This window comes from Echinops telfairi, unplaced genomic scaffold (genome assembly GCF_000313985.2).
Source record: "Echinops telfairi isolate 266 unplaced genomic scaffold, ASM31398v2 ScPeMD7_7459;HRSCAF=8497, whole genome shotgun sequence".
Taxonomy (NCBI): Eukaryota; Metazoa; Chordata; class Mammalia; order Afrosoricida; family Tenrecidae; genus Echinops; species Echinops telfairi.
This window is the reverse complement of record NW_022111359.1, coordinates 1,478,712-1,495,857: the sequence shown is the minus strand read 5'-3', so window position 1 is coordinate 1,495,857 and position 17,146 is coordinate 1,478,712. Positions and strand designations below refer to the sequence as shown.

Below are 17,146 nucleotides of genomic sequence, written 5' to 3'. Positions count from 1 at the left end.
GCCCCTCCTATGTTTCATTTCCACAACATAAATATGTGTCCTCTTGGAGAGGCTGTGGATGAAAATGGGGGGACCCCTAGGGGACACATTTCCTCGAGTCTCAGGTCAGAATCAGTATAGAGACACTGAAACTGTTTCAGAAGACACCACAAAATTTATGGAGAAGTTTATGAAGTTTGAATTTCAACTTAAAATAGGGAGGGGTGATGGTTCTTTTGACCCATTGATGCCCTATCGGTGACAAGGCTAGATTTAAAAAAAAAAAAAAACCAAAGCAAGGGAACAGTCAGACAATGCCAATCAATCTCAACATATCCCTGTCATATTTTTGTTTTGCTTTTTTTTTACCATGAGGCAATCAATTCCCAAGACGGACCCTTACTGAGATCATAATGGAAATGTGAAAGAGAGAGCTAGGTATTTGGTGACTTGTGTTTTATTTTCACTTCTACAAAAAATATACTTAATAAGATTGTACATAAAATGAGAACCTAATGCCAGGGGCTTAAGTGGAGAGCAAATGTTTTGAGAATGACGAGGGCAATGAATGTACAAATGTGCTTTATACAATTGATGTATTGTGATAAGAGTTGTATGAACCCCTAATAAAACGATAAAAAAAAATCAAACACTTAACATTTCAACACTTTATCAACAATTCAAACAGAATCTAATTGGGAGCGCTTTGTGTTTCTGAAGACTTCCTAAACTAAGAGTATATTTGCTTATTTACAACACGGGTAAGCGAAGCTAAAGAGCAATTTTTGACTAATGTCAAAATTCACCAAATCCTAAAAACTCATTTAAGGGTTAAACATGTCCTACCTTTGTCTGTGATCAAATGTACTGCACAATGGGGAAGAACATTTGCACAACTATACAACCAATACATGGTTTTACGGTCATGTGACAAACTTGTAGAAGATACAAAAGTAATACAGAGTCCACTTAATGAACAAGATTTCCCATTGAATGCCTGATAGTCAGTTTTGGTAGCATGAGGCAGTTTGTGGGAATGGCAGCGTGCTGTGCTCCCAGGACCTGCCCACTGTCTCATCAGGGCTATGCTGAATGCAGCTAAGAACCCTGGCTGAAAGGGAGCTCCTGACTGAGCCACTCACACGTGTTTCCCACGTGGGCCAGAGTCTTCTGTCTAAACTAGAGGTCCCTCGGTCATTTCATACCAAGCCAGATTTTCTCCAGACACTTTCAAATGCATCTTTCATTTTTCAGGGGTGGTAGTGGGGCGGTTGTGGAAAGTGTGGGGGGTATCCGTACATTACATATAGAAATTTATCACACTAAGGTCCCAAGTCCTACCCTATCCTGAACTGTGCTGTGAACCATTCCATTGCAGACAGCACTACACATGAAGTCAGTGGTTCTCAACCTTCCTAATGCCACGAACCTTTAATACAGTTCATGCTGTGATGACCCCCAACCATAAAATTATTTTTGTTGCTACTTCATCACTGTCATTTTGCTATGGTTATGAATCGGGGGACCCCTGTGAAAGGGTCATTCGACCCCCATAGGGGTTGTGACCCACAGGTTGAGAACCACTGCACTAAGTATTAAACATCTTCTTTGATAAACTGCATAGATTCCCACTCTTTAAGAGGAAGGTACTGCTACTCTAAGAGATTACCAACTAATCATTTCTTAATTAGAAACTGGTTATTAGAGACTAGTTTGCTAAATTTGTCTCTAATGGACCCGGCTGGGCATAAAACAGCACCTGGCCTTTTGGGGCCTCGTCTTCCCATGTCTCTAGCTCACAGATTCTCTCCACCCTCCTCACCTTCCCTCATGCGCCAAAAATCTCCCTGTACATCAAGAGCCACGTCACCCCCCTTTCATTCAAACTTGCCAGTCAGGACAATGCATGATGCTCTCCCAACCTGAGTCACCCACCCCTGCCCGCGAAGGTATCTATGTCTGTGGTTTCTTTGTAGCGGGCATCTCCACCCTTCCTCCACCCTGGAGAAGGCTGGCAGACCGCGCTTCCCAATAGAACCTGTTACTTAATACTCGTGCTCCTGCCTCTCTCTTTTCCTATGTGTCTCCATCAAAAGCACTCTTAGAAACAACAACAACAACATCACTCTGAGCCGTTTCCTAATACATAACGCTTGGGAAGGCTTTGCAATGTCTTCTCTTGGAATGATACATCTTCGTTGTTGGTGTTGTTCAATAAAATACTTCCAGTAACAAAATACATGTAAAATTGGAACTTTGTAATTTCCAAACAATAAGTTGCCTTTCTTAAACAAAGTTGCTTTTCTTAAAATGTCCTTGTTTACAGTTTAAAAAAATTTTTTGAGGGTATTGTAAAGCCCTTATAAAACTGAAATTTTTATTTTAAAAGAATTTGCTTATTTTATTATTATTATTTTTTTGTCCTGATGCTGAGCATAACCACTCCTTCCACTGAGAAGAGGCTGTCTCTGTGCTTCAATGTCTTAATCTGTTTCAGTTTCCATTTCTTTCATGCAGAGCACGCCAGTATTCCCTGGTATGCGTCCAGGTCAGCCAGCAGGGAGAGTTCCCACATCAGAATATTTTCACAGGCGCTCGAGCATGAACCTGAAGCCAGTCAGGAATTTCCACCATATGATATAGATTTCGGCTTGCTGTGGCTGGTATGTCACAGAAGGAGACTGATCCTACCGAGATACATCAGGAGCACAGAGATGCCTGTATTGAGCCTTCTTATTTATATGCTCTACAGAACAGGTTCCAAATTCTGTTGACGCAACCTGCCCCCATCCTGGAGGAAGTCCTTCAGGCTCAAGAGGGTGCCTCCAGTGGTTACAGTCGTGTCATGATCTGTGCCATATTCTCTTCCTCTCTCAGACCAGCCAGGAGCAGGCTTCAATGTTCACAACAATGGCTAGTTAAATTTCCTAAAGATGTAGCAACAACTCGCTCTATGGCATTCTTTGGAAGGGATTGGTTATAGTCATATCCAAGGTCTTCCCACAATCGATTTCCAACTGGCTGCCTACAGAGACCACTGAAGAAGTTTTCCAAATAGTAGACTCGGGAACTGGGGTCTCCATTTTCAACAGCAACATTGTTGTTGTTGGCATCATCGTGAGGTGCCCTTAATTTGGCTCCGACCCAGAGCCACCCTCTGCACAACAGAAGGAAGCACGACAGAGCCCGCACCGTCCTCACAACTGTTCCTGTGCTGGAGCCCATGGATGCAGCTGCTGTGTCCGTCCATCTCGTTCAGGGCCTTCCTCTTTTTCCTTGCCCTCCCACTTTACAAACACGGTAAACTGGTCTCTCCTGACGATACGTCCAAAGCAGTAAGAGGAAGTCTTGCCATTCTTGTCTCCGATGAGCACTCTGGCCTTACTTCTTCCAGTACAGATCAGTTTGTCCTGCAGCAGCCCATGAACTCGCACTGCCATCGAGTCCATGCGTACCCTGTCTTTCTCGGAGATAGTAATTGTCTTTCTCCTGTGGACCTGCTGGTGGTTGTGAATTGCCGACGATGCAGACCGTAGCCCAACCCATAACCACTCCACCACCAGGGCTCCATTAGCATCCATGGTACATTTCAATATTCTTCTCCAGCACAATTCAAATGAATCCACTCTTCTCCATATCCACAGGTAACTTATAAGCCTTCCTCCAACCCTGCTGCCACATTCTTCTTCATATAATCCAGCATCTCTGACGATCACTTTCTTAAGATTACCCCTATGGGATTCCCCCAAAATCAGTCTCCATGAATTTCTGAGCTGACTTATCTGCCTCGAATTTAATGGATTCCCTCAGAAGACACTGGTCAGATTATACCTCTGTTGGCAGTCACCTTAAAAAGATTAAGATAAGTGTATTACTGAGAGATCTTGTCTGTAGCCATCCACCCCTTATAAGAGATATGCTTAAATATGTTTTCTTTGGAATAAACCATCCATGTGTAAACTGGAACCATAGAAACAATGCTTTTTGACTTATCTATATACAGATATAGATAGCAATATATTGATTTGTGAATATATAGATAAGAGGATTGGAAATGGAGGAGGGCTTATTAACAACCTTGCTTGCTGAAATCAAGGAGGAGTTGAAGTACTTGCTCATGAAACTCAAAATGTGAAACATTTAGTATGCAATGAAACTAACTGTAAAGAAAACCAGAATTTGCACAACTGGACCAGAAGACAATATAATGATAAGCAGAGAAAAGCTTAAAGTTATCAAGGATTTCATGCTTTTCCTTGGACCCACAGTCACGTTAATGGATGCAGCATTCAAGGAATCAAATGTGTACATTGAGCAAATCTATTGCACAAGACCTCTTTGAGGCATTGAAGAGCCAGGGCATCACTTCGAGGGCTAAGGGGCCCCTGTCTCAAACCCCAGCACTTTAAGTCGCCTCATCTGCATGTGAAAGCTGGACAAAACAAGAAGGGCTGGAGAAGAATTCGTGCACTTGAGTTATGGTGCTCCTAAAGGACACTGAAAATACCATGGGCTACCAGAAGAGAATTCGATCTTGGAAGAGGTACAGCCAGACTTTCCCTCGGAAGCAGGGATGGTGAGAACTCCATCTCATGTACTCTGGACATGTTATCAGGAAAGACCAGTCCCTGGAGAAGCAATCACTCGTGGTGAAGCGGAAGGTCAGCAAAAGGGAGAAAGGCCCTAAATGAGGTGGGTCCATGCGGTGGCTGCAAACATGGGCTTAGACACAATTGCAAGGCTGGTGCAGGACCCAGCAGTGTTTTCTTCTGTTTGCACATGAGGTCGTTAGAAGTAGGATCCAACTCAGTAGCACCGACAATAAACAACGATGCTTCCACAGATATTGACTGGAGATGTAAGTAAAATAAATCCTTGGTAATTTCAATATTTTCCCTATTATTATGATGTCGCTCATTGGTCCAGTTGTAAGGATTTTTGTATTCTTTATGTTCAGCTGTGATCCATAGTGAAGGCTGTTACCCGTCCCCTACCCCCGCCCCCCACCCCTTTTAGGTGCCAGGCTGCCTTCCAAATGGACAACCCCACAGAATACTGCTTTTTACCTTTCAGTTCGGACAAGATCAGCTTGTTACGTTACCACTGTGTTGGCGATGGTATGGGAAGCCAGACTCTTTGAGCTATTTGTGGGAAATTAAATTGGTACAACCACTACAGAAGGCAACCTGTAAAATCTTAAATGCAATTTTAAAATGCATCTGTTGCCAGATGTGTAGCTGTTATGAGTTGGGCTGCGATCTGCAAGGTTGGCTGTTCGAAACCACCAACCGCTCTGTGGAGGTCAAGAATGTGGCCTGCACCACTGTCTATGAAACAAAAGACACACTCTGGACTAGAAAACTGGATAGCACACTATGCTTATCCTTGCAGTATGTCCCATCAGTCGTGAGAGGCCACTCCTATGTGCTTTGCAAAATTTTTCTGAGACATTTTAAGTGTAAAGGACAAGAAAGCAAGTTGCAAACGCTATGTATGGAAATTTACAATTTGTGTAGAAAAAGCCATTTGTGTTTGTGTGTATATATATATAGAGAGATTCACTCTGTATATACAAGGAAATATTAGTGATTCATTTGCAGTGTATGATTGGGTCAAGAAATAGCTTTTCACTGTATTCCCTGTACTATTTTGACTATATGTAGGCATATTTAGTCATGCCTTAAAATATATTTTCCAGTGCTTGACACAATGGATATATATATATATGGTTGTGATAAGCATTGTACAAGCCCCCAATAAAATTGTTTTAAAAAATAAAAAACATTTGGTGTGAAATGCAAAATGAATTAAAAAATATTTTTTCCAAATATAAAACAAGAATCATAAAATACATGGATTATGAAAAATTAAAGAGTAATTAACAGTTCAGTTCTCTGCTCTATCTCAACATTGTTTTGCTAGTTGTAAGGATTGAATATAGTACATTTGCCAACTTATGTTTCACATGTACAACTAGCAGCATCAATTATGTTAAGCGTTTTGTGAAACCATCACTGATATCTGTTGCCACTTGGCTGCTAACTACAAGTTGAAGGTTTTAACTCACTCTCTGATTTGTTAAAAGAAGGATGTAGCAGTGTGCTTTCATAGAATTACAGCTTTGGACATTCTATGTGGCAGTTCTACTCTGTTCTAAAAGGTCACTATGAGTTGGAAACAACTAGAAAACTAATGACAACGATCAATCTAGCTATTGAAAAAGAAATAAATATATTACTATCAAAATGCAAAATTGTAACACATGTTCAGAGAATAAATGAGACTTCTATTGAATAGTCTGGACCAAGTCTTCCTGTGAAGACAGCCAAGAAACCTGGAGAAAAGGAGATAGACCTTGTTAAAAATATTAAAATACTACTGATGAACGTTTGGATATAATCAAGAAGAATAAGGAATTAGAGAAGAATTAAGAATTTCTTAAAAGCTTTTCCAATTGGAGACTGATGCAGTTAGAAATTTATAAAATCTAGTCAGCTCAGCATTTATAGAATTTATTAAAGCTAGTAGGTTCTTAAATTGAAAGAATGCAAGGAAAAATTCGAGTCTCGAGTTACAATATTGGAAGATTCTATGCACAAAATGTTTGAATGATGCAGGACACATCAAGAGAAGATGGACAGAATATAAAGGGTCAATGTGTTGTGGGTTCAAATAAATGACAGCTACTATAATGTCCTGACATTTAGAAGAGTCTTTACACAGCTAGCTGGGCTACTGAGAAACTAAAGTTGTTTCCCCTCATAGCAGCCCTGAGTGGACCTCTCAGTCGTCTATAAAGGCAAAAACTCCTCTATTATTAGTCAAAGACTCAAGCAAGCATGGACAGAATACAGAAACAATAATTTCAGAAAGAGCAAGTAAGCATTGCAAAGTACACATATTATAAAAAAGGAAACAATACCAGAATTGATGATAAAACCCTGGTTAACATAGCAAGATTAATGACACCATCCAGAGTATAGCATCAAAAGGAACACTATTAAAGAATAGTCAAAACTAACTATAACACCCTGAATATGGGAACATAAAAGTACATTTTAAAATTAATCACAAGTGGAGATTTCCCAGAAAGGAAGCGTGAGTGAGCAGGTCAACTAGCAGTCAGCTTTCTGAGATGGGAGGGGGAAGTGGGCAAGTCATCTAGCAGCTAACAAAAATGGAGTTTCTTTGGTTGGTTTGCTTCACTGTAACAGAAAGAACTGGTTGAATGACATTCCACCATTTCAGGAGGTAGTATATGAGCAAGAACTAATGGTCCTAAAGGAAGAAGTTGAAGCTGGACTGTAATCATTAGCCCAAACAAGGCTCCAGAGATTGATGGAATACCAATTGAAATGTTCTGACAAGCTGATAAAGCACTGGAAGCACTTACTAGTCTATGCCAGGAAATTTGGAAGACAGCTACTTGACTAAATGAGTGGAAGAGATTTTTGACCCAACAGAACGCTCATATAGAACGGGCAAGTAAACTTTAGCTGAACATCACCCAACAATGGTTGTAGGGAGCTGCCAGAGTTTCAGGTCAGGTTCAGAACAGGATGTGGTACAAAGGGTATCATTACTGATGTCAGATGGATCTTGGTTGAAAGCAGAATGTGGTAGTCAACTAGACACTCCTGGCTAGAGGGGGAGTCAAACCTGTCAATCAAGTCACAGCCTAATTCTGTGTCCTTGGGGGTGTGGTCTTCCTATAAGCAGGGATCCTGAGGCCCACCCTCTAGGTTTTTCTTCCTTCACCTTTCTGCTTGTTGGCAACCCTGAGAGCTGCCAGAGCTCTACACCTGTGCTTCCACCCACCATGGACCCGAGGGCCCTGAACCCACCAGCCTGTGATCTTCCTGTACTCTGCGTGATTGCATGTGGCTGCATGAGTCTGAAGAGGGACTTATGGACTAGTATCGGACTTAAGTTGGACTGGGCTGGGACATTTTCTTGATAGATAATCACTTCTTGATGCAAAACTTTCTTATATGCAAAACAGTGTCACTGGATTTGTTCTAGTCAACCCAGCCTAACACACAACCAATACAAGAGGGTTTACTTGTGTGTTATTGATTATGCCAAGGTATTTGACTCTGTAGATAACAACCATGGGTAGTCTTGAGATGAATGGGAATCCCAGAACACTACAATGTGTTCATGTGGAACCTATACATGGATCAAGGGGCAGATGTGCAAACAGAACAAGGACATACTGCATGGTTTAAAGTCAGGAAGGATTGTGTCCTGCCACATATTTCTTTCATCGTATGTTGAGCAAATAATCAGAGAGGGGTTTTATGACGAAGAATATAGTATTAGAATTAGAGGAAAGCTTATTAACAACCTGCAATATACAGATGACACTACCTTGTTTGCTGAAAACAAGCAGATTTGAAGTACTTAATGATGAGGATCAAGGATTGGAGTCTTCAGTGTTGATCACAACTCAACGTAAAGAAAACAAAAAGCTTCACAAGTGGACCAATAGGTGACATCGTGTTAAACAAAGAAACATTCTCAAAAGCTGTCAAGAATTGGATCCACAATCAATGCTCATGGAAGCAGCCGTGAAGGGATCAAAGGACACCTTACATTAGGTCGATCTGCTTCACAAGACCTCTTTACAGTGCTGAAAGGCAAGGATGGTTATCTTGAGGACTAGGTGAGCCTGACCCAAGCCATGGTATTTCGTCATATGCATGTGAAAGTTGGACACTGAATAAGGAAGACTGTAGAAGAATGCATGTATTTGAATTATGCTGCTGGGGAAAAATATTGTAAGTACTATGAACTGCCAAAAAGAAAACAACAACAAATCTATCTTCTAAAAGTACTCCGCAGAGGCAAGGATAGGGAGACGTCGTTTTATATCCGGAGAGATCAGTCCCTGGAGAAAGACAGCATGCTTGGTAAATAAAGTACAGGGCAGTGAAAAAAGGCAGGCCCTTAATGAGATGGATGGAAACAGTGGCTGCAACAATGGGCTTAAACATCTGAACAATTGTGAGGATGGCGCAGGACTTGGTGGTGGTGGTGGTTAGGCTCAGGCTGGGATGTCTGCTCTTGGTGCTTTTTTCCCACATAGACTTATTGAAATCACACAACTGTCACTGCATTGTTAAGGAACTCCTCCCAGTATACCTTGGTTATACAAATCCACTTAATGCCAGACTAAAAGAAATGGAAGTCCTGGAAATGTAGTCTGCTCACAGCGCCACTCTCCTTTCTACCCCTCTACTACTGATTCATGCCAAGAAATACCTCTGCTTCCCCATCTTCTAAACACAATCTATATAGCAGCTATAAGTTTACTATGCCTAGGAAAAATCAGAGCTTCATAGAACACATTGTTTCCATACCTATTTTATTGACAGAAAACATTGGGAATCTCAAATTTCACTGAGTTGAAGAACACATAATTGACTAGATAATGAATGCCATTGTTATGTGTGTTTGAAATTTCAAGTACAAAACAATAACATCCAAAAATTGAGATAGTTTCCTTCCTTAAATGTGGACTAAGAAATAATGAACACTTAAAGGTGCCTTGAAAAAATTGTTTTGTCTTTTCTAGGGACAAAGGCTGAGATGAAGGATATTGTTTTTATTAAATCTGCAAGGCCATAAAGTGATTAAATAAAAGAAAATCTCCCATGGTTCTGTTTATAAGTACATCAAGAGGAACATCCAGATGTTACTGCAAATCCTCCACATATTTCAACAGTACCAAGCTAATGCCGATATGTTTTATAAATCAAGAATTTGGGAAGTAAAGACTAGAAACTAAATTGCATTAAATTCATTAAAAACTTTTATGCTCTTTTTTTGTAGATACATTTTTTAAATACCCATAAACTTCATGAATCAGAGTAGTCAACATTTAGAACACTTTCTATACCAGAGTCAATAAATTTAGATAGTAAGAAAAAAAAATTTAGATAGTAAGAAACTGGTCCTGAGCCTAAAGTGGGCTTCATTCCGTAAATTAATTATTTTATAATGGTCTGAATGGACAGAAATGGTTTTAACATAGACAGTTCATGAAATTTTTAGCTCACATGGTCTCACACTGATGTGCATACGTTGCAGTATCAAATATGAACACAGTCGTTTTGATAACCTAAGTATTTTTTTCCTGTCTTTAGAAACTTACACAACAACAACCAGATACAATCAATCTTTAATGTGTGTTTGTGTGTGTGTATGTGTGAACACTCCCTTTTGCTTCATATCTGAACACTATACAATTGCTTTGGATTATATGTTGTGTTTGGGTCAAAGTAACTTATTTATGCTTTGATTCATAGTAACTTCTCATGTTATGGAATTGATTTGTATTGAACACAAACTGTAAATAAAAACAAGTGATAGATAAAGCAAAAAATGATAAAGATTAATTGGCAGAGGACTGGAAAAATGGGCTCAAAAATAAGTAGGCAGTGTTTTACTCTTTTATGAGTCTGAATTGACAGCACATGGCAAAAATCACACCTTAGGGAGTTCCTAATGACAATATTTGGCACAAATTGAACAAGAAAAAAATTAATATAGGTTAGGCTGTCCATGTATAGACAACTTCTTAAATGAAGGTGAGTTAAAGAAAAAGTATTTCTTGCAGAATTTTAAATAAACACAATGTAAGTGGAACAAAAATATCACTTACTCAACACTACAGTAATAAGAATCAGAGACAACAGTTAGCTATGGGTATAAGATTAGCAGATCAAAGTATGAGAAAATTACCAATTTTGAAAGGTAAATAGTTAACTTCACAATTGGAAAGAAATGTGACATACATAAAAACAAAAACAATCTTACACCAAATAACAGATCAAAGTATTTTATTATATATAAAATAGTGTAATTAAAACATTAAACATGTAAAACCAGCTTTGTCCTATGCTATTTCCTACATACTCAATTTGCCTTGGCGCAAGGCCTTAAGTAAGGTAAACCTTAGGTCAGATTGAGAAAATAAATACTGATAAGGGCAGTTCCATTATTACAATGAAATTTTCATTTCTCCCAGTGGTGCAAAATAGCTTCAATTACTCCTTCGTTAATATTCCTTTCTTACTCGGTAAAAAAGTTTGTTCTTCAATTGTGTACTTTCAGAAATTTGTTGTTTGAAATGATAGATGTGAGATATCTGTATATTTTGTCATAGTCTCTGCACTATGAGTTGTTTATCGAGTGAGGTGTGAGGAACTTCTAAAGGTTTCTCCACATGACCCATTTCATCTATGCGTCCTTAAGTGTGTCGTGAGTGCCGAGAGTTGCCTAAAGGCTTTCTCACATTCCTTACACTTATAGGGCCTCTCTCCACTGTGGGTTCTTATGTGTGCAGTGAGGGCAGAGTGCTGCTTAAAGGCTTTCCCACATTCCTTACACTTATACGGCCTCACTCCACTGTGGGTTCTTCTGTGTGTAATAAGGGAGGAATAATCACTAAAGGCTTTTTCACATTCCTTACAGCCATAGGGTTTCTCTCCACTGTGAGTTCTGATATGTGTAGTGAGGGCTGAGAGCTGCCGAAAGGCTTTCCCGCATTCTTTGCACTCATAAGGCCTCTCTCCGCTGTGTGTTCTGAGATGCTTAGTGAGGGATGAGCAATCTCTGAAGGCTTTCCCACATTCTTTACACTCATAGGGCCTCTCTCCAGTGTGAATCCTCACATGTGTAGTGAGGGCAGAGAGCTGTCTAAAGGCTTTCCTACACTCCTTACATTCATATGGCCTCTCTCCACTGTGTGTTCTTATGTGTATAGTGAGAGATGAGGAACACCGAAAGGCTTTTCCACATTCCTTACATTCATAAGGCCGCTCCCCTGTGTGAGTTCGTATATGTTTGGTGAGAGACGAAGCCTCACTAAAGACTTTCATACATTGCTTACACTCATAAGGCCTATCTCCACTGTGAGTTCTAATATGTGTAGTGAGGGCTGAGAGCTGCCTGAAGGCTCTTCCGCATTCCTTACATTCATAGGGCTTCTCTCCGGTGTGAATTCTTGTATGGATAGTGAGGGCTGAGGCATCAATAAAAGTCTTCCCGCATTCCTTACATTCATAAGGCCTCTCTCCACTGTGTGTTCTTCTTATGTGCTTAGTGAGGAGTGATGCTCGACTGAAAGCAATCTGACATTGCTTACATTCATAAGGCCTCTCACCGGTGTGAATTCTTATATGTCTGGTAAGGTTTGAGGAAATTGTAAAAGCTTTCCCACACTGCTTACATTCAAAAGCCCGCTCTTCGGTGTGAGTAGTTATATGTTTTGCAAGAGACGAAGCATGAGGAAAGGTTTTCCCACAATAACTACATACATGAGGCTTCCCTCTGTTGTGGATTCTTATATGTCTGGTAAGTTTTAAAGACTCCTTAAAGGTTTTCCCACATTCCTTACATTCAAAAGGTTTCTCTCTACTGTGAGTTTTCTTGTGTATAGCAAGGGCTAAGGATTCAATAAAGGTCTTCTCACTTCCCTTATAGTCTTGAAACCTCTCTCCACTGTGATTGCTTCTTATATGTTTAGTGAGATGTGATTCTTTTCTAAAGGTTTTCCCACATTCATTACATTCATAAGGTTTCTCTCCACTGTGGGTTTTTATATGTTTATTGAGGGCTGACAGATGCCTAAATGCTTTCCCACATTCTTTACATTCATAAGGTCTCTCTCCACTATGCGTTCTTACATGCTTTGCGAGGTACGAGGCATAAGTGAAGATTTTCCCACATTCCTTACATTCATAAGACTTCTTTGCAACATGAGTCTTTTTATGTGTAGTAAGGGCTGAGAGCTGCCTGAAACATTTCCCACATTCCTTGCATTCGTAAGGTCTCTCCCCACTATGAGTTCGTATATGAGTAGTGAGATATGAAGCATAACTAAATGCTTTGCCACATTCCTGACAGATATAAGGTCTCTCTCCACTGTGAGTTCTTATATGTTTAGTGAGGTTTGAGGAACTTGTAAAGGTCTTCCCACATTCCTTGCATTCATAGGGCTTCTCTCCACTGTGAGTCCGTATATGTTTAGTGAGGGATGAGCCCTCAATGAAGCATTTTCTACATACCTTACATTCATAAGGCCTCTCTCCACTGTGTGTTCTTAGATGTCTAGTGAGGGATGAGGGCTCACTAAAGGCTTTCCCACATTCCTTACATTCATAAGGCCTCTCTCCACTGTGAGTTCTTACGTGTCTAATGAGATTTGAGGAACATGTAAAGGTTTTCTCACATTCCTTGCATTTATAAGGTCTCTCTCCACTGTGAGTTCTTATATGTTTAGTGAGGGATGAGCTCTCACTAAAGGCTCTGCCACAGTGCTTACATTCATGAGGCATATTTTTCTTATTAAAGTTTCTTTCTAATATGAAGGATGAAGAACTACTATAGGTTTTACAATATTCTTTACATTCCTGATTCTCTTCGTGTGACCAAAAGGATGAAAAACTACAAAAGCCTTTCCCACAATGACTACATTCATAGAGTTTCTCATCCGTGAGTGCTGGTACAGGACTCTTCAGTGTTGAGATACAGATGAAGTTCCCCCCATATACCTTACACTGATGAGACTTCTTTCCATTAAGTGGACTTGCAGTATTTAGGTGAGATGGACAACTGCAGGCTTCTCCACATCCCTTACACTGACAGGTAGTGCATCCAGTGTGAGATGTGGCACGATGTTTCTGTGATGAGGGATCCATGGTGGCTTGTCCACATTCACAACATTCCAAAGAATCTACTTCTGGAGAATTTCTTCTCAGCACATCAAGACTTGGTTTCCAGCTGGAGGTTCTGGATACTGGCTGCCTTTAATACTTTCACAAACGTTCTCTACGGTAGGTTTTCTGTAAAAAATAGGCAGCATGCAGTTAAAAATGCATTTGTTTCCACTTGTCCCTATTATGAAACAAAGTGAGTGTGTATGTGCTTTGCTTGACTTACCTAAAGTTTCATAGACAAAATTATGTAAAAAGACTGTATAATTACTGTGATTATTTTTCTAAAATATGTTGGCTTTCTGATGAGATTCCTTGTAAAACATTTCAAATGATGTGAAACTTTTCTGAACTCACTAATTTAAAGCTCAGGCAATAACTGTTGGGTTATGACAGGTCAGTTCTGCTTCATAACAATCCCATAAGTAAGCAAAGGCACATTGTGCACCACCTACAAAATCGTTGGTATATTTGAGCCCATTCTTGCAGCCACTGTATCATGCCATCTTGATGGTCTTCTCTCCTTCAGTAATCCACTCCTCTTATCCAGCACGACATATACATGTGTGTCTTGGCATGTACCTATATATTTATGCATATAAAAGTATCTATTATTATGACACATTAGGATAAGACTTTCTGCAGAAGTATTCTTTCTCTTGTATGAAGGATACTTCAAATGTGTCCTCTGGCTTTTATGCTCATCCTTATTGTTATGTGATTTGGAGGTTTCTTGTAACTTGAAAGACCAGGTGTAGTCTACATGAATTCTACTAGTATAATTTCACTGAATAACTTTACTTCATCATTTCGTTTCTCAACAGACTGACCAAATAATGAAAATGAGGTTGACAAAATAAAATAAAAAGGAATTAATAGGGGGGCGGAAAAACGGCAGTGAATAAAGACTTAGCAAAATTGAGTTGTTTCAGTACTGTGACAACATCTAAATATCTACCTAAAGAAAAATCGTCCATGAGCATTGAAAGTTTCAGGGACATAAATAGGAGTCATTAGCAAAACTACGTAGAAATATACTAGAAATGATACACATATAACATTAAATGTGTATACGGGTCTCCATATCATCAGGTGTGAAATAACAGAAATGCTCAGGTACTGATGAAGTTGTGGCTTCAATCCAAAAGAGACTTTTTCTAGTCTCTGATTCAAGTGTAATTTCCTGCCTTCACTGTCCTTTCTCCTCGAGAAAGACAAGTCAGGATAGTTGATAAGGAGCTTAAAAACACAAAGCCACTGTGTCACGTTGTTTCTAACTCAGTGACCCTATAAGTGTTTCTAGGCTATAAATTTTCACGGGAGCAGAAACCCTCTTATTTCTTCTCTGGTCGGTTTGCACTTGCAGTGGGCAGCCCTAGAGTATTAACCCACCACACCACCAGGGCTCATGGAGAAATGCATAGCGTAAGGGAAGACAGAGGAGAACAATGAAATTAACCTGAGCTAGTACTTTCCTGTTCAGGGACTGTGAACACGGAGAAGTGTGTTTACTTGCAGAAAAACAACTGGGCCAAACTAATCAACGAACTAAAGATTTCAACAAGGTCCCAAAGGACAAGAGAAATGAAAACCCACTTTACTGCAAAGTGCTATATGTGCATGGGGAAGTCAGGGCATGTGAGTATGACAGATCAAGGGATGGTGTCTATTTCATAAACTAATTTATTCCCCTTCCTCGGCTCAAGTATCGTAACAGAGTCAATGAGTGACATAATTTTGCTCACTAAAGGAATAACACAGATGATATTGATACTTACTGAGGTCAGGTTTCTAAAGGTTAGCATCATCACATCTCTGTGGGGTTTATTCTAAGCAAGATCTAGCAATGCTTACCCTCTCTGTCTAAAGATCACAGTGACACCCTCCCTGACCACTGAGTTCTAAAACACCCTACACATTCTGGACTGGCAAACTAACATGCACAAGTAAAACAGGTCATGTGAACAGTCCTGGAGAACTGAGAACTTGGATCGGACACAAGGTTCTGTGTTTTATCAAGGTCTATTCCATGAACTGCTAAAAATCTGTTTTGGAAGAAGTACAGTCAGAGTGCTCCATCGAGGCAAGGATGGAGAGACTTCATTGCACATACTTTGGACATGTTTTCTGGAGTGTTAAGTCCCTGGAGAAGGACATGATGTTAGGTAGAGGGGCAGCAAAAAGAGGACATTCTTTGATGAGACAGACTGACACAGTGGCTGCAACAGTGGGCTCAAGCATAGGAACAATTGTGAGGACGGTGCAGGATCGTGCAGTGTTTAGATCTGTTGTGCACAGGGTTGCAACCAACAACGACGACTCAGGGATAATGCCATCAGTCTCATCCCCTCACTAATATTCACTTAGTCACTCACAGCATCCTTTTTCATAAAGCTCAAACATAATGAAATGACTTTTCAACAATTTGACTATGACCAATTGCAGTCTGTTACTCTATATTTAAAAATTCAAACCTTACGTTACAGAAAGATTCTATGTATGAAGTATTGTGTGATTTAAGCAACTGTAGAATATGAAAGAATTACACAGTCACTGCACCAAGAAAACCCCAACAACCTTTTTGATGTTCAACCAGGTTATGACCATAATCCAGCTCTAAAGGAAGAAGGCCAAGTTGTTAAAAAAAAATTGTACTGATGAAAACAAGCTTGAGGAACTGATGAAAAAATATTATTAATATTTCAATAAATGTTGGAAGTACTCATTCATCTATGACAAGAAATTTGGGAGATAACTACCTGCTCAACCAAATAGAAGAGATCCATATTCAAGTACATTCCAAAGGAACAACAGAAGAACTGAGAACAAGTTACGCCTTTGGATTAGGGTGATGATGAATAATATTGGATATATTCTGACCTGCCAGAAAAACAAAGAAGCCTAGTTTGGTAGAAATACAATGAGAATGCTACTTTGCAGTAAGGATGGTGAAACGTTCATCTCGCATACTTTAGACACGTTATCAGGAGGGATCAGTCCCTGAAGAAAGGCATCATGCTTGGTAAGAAGAGAGTCAATGGAGGAAAGGAAGTTTCTCAATAGGAAGGATTGACAGAGTGACTTTAGTGGTGAGCTCAGATCCAGCGGTGACTGTGAACTTGGTGCAGGACCGGGCAGTGTTTCGTTCTGTTTTGGGTGGAGTTGTTACAAATGGGGACTGCAAAAACAAAAGCAGCACAAATGAATAATAATGTGGAGAAAGTACCAGGGGAATAAACAACAACTAATGACACCAAAGACAAAGGGTTCCTCTTTCTGTTCCAAGATGTAAAGAAGTTATGTCATCAATCACTCCCAACCTCACAAGAAAAAAAAAAATCTGAAAATAATGAACTAGGAAAACTGAGGTCATGGGGCAAACTACTGCCCTCAATCTGGAGGGACACAGAAACAGTTACTGAGAATCAGAGTACAGCAAACACTGA

The 17,146-nt window shown here is 39.9% G+C and overlaps 1 protein-coding gene and 1 pseudogene across 2 annotated transcripts in view; both read right to left on the bottom strand.

Moving 5' to 3' along the window:
* Window positions 1-2,407: 2,407 nt before the first annotated feature.
* LOC115873047 lies at window positions 2,408-9,257 on the bottom strand (annotated as a pseudogene).
* A 72-nt stretch (window positions 9,258-9,329) lies between these two features.
* The window catches only part of LOC123522771 (zinc finger protein 91-like), a 12,067-nt gene continuing 4,250 nt past the window's right edge, over window positions 9,330-17,146 (bottom strand). Inside the window, exons 1-2 of one of the 2 annotated variants that reach the window (XM_045300016.1) lie at window positions 16,460-16,608; window positions 9,330-13,829 (exon numbers count right to left, since the gene is read on the bottom strand). In XM_045300016.1, the coding sequence (XP_045155951.1) occupies window positions 11,220-13,685 (2,466 nt within the window). In that variant the 5' untranslated portion in view covers window positions 13,686-13,829; window positions 16,460-16,608 and the 3' untranslated portion in view covers window positions 9,330-11,219. Of the gene's footprint in view, window positions 13,830-16,459; window positions 16,609-17,146 lie in introns of those variants that run through there. The other variant, XM_045300015.1, reaches the window with a different exon arrangement.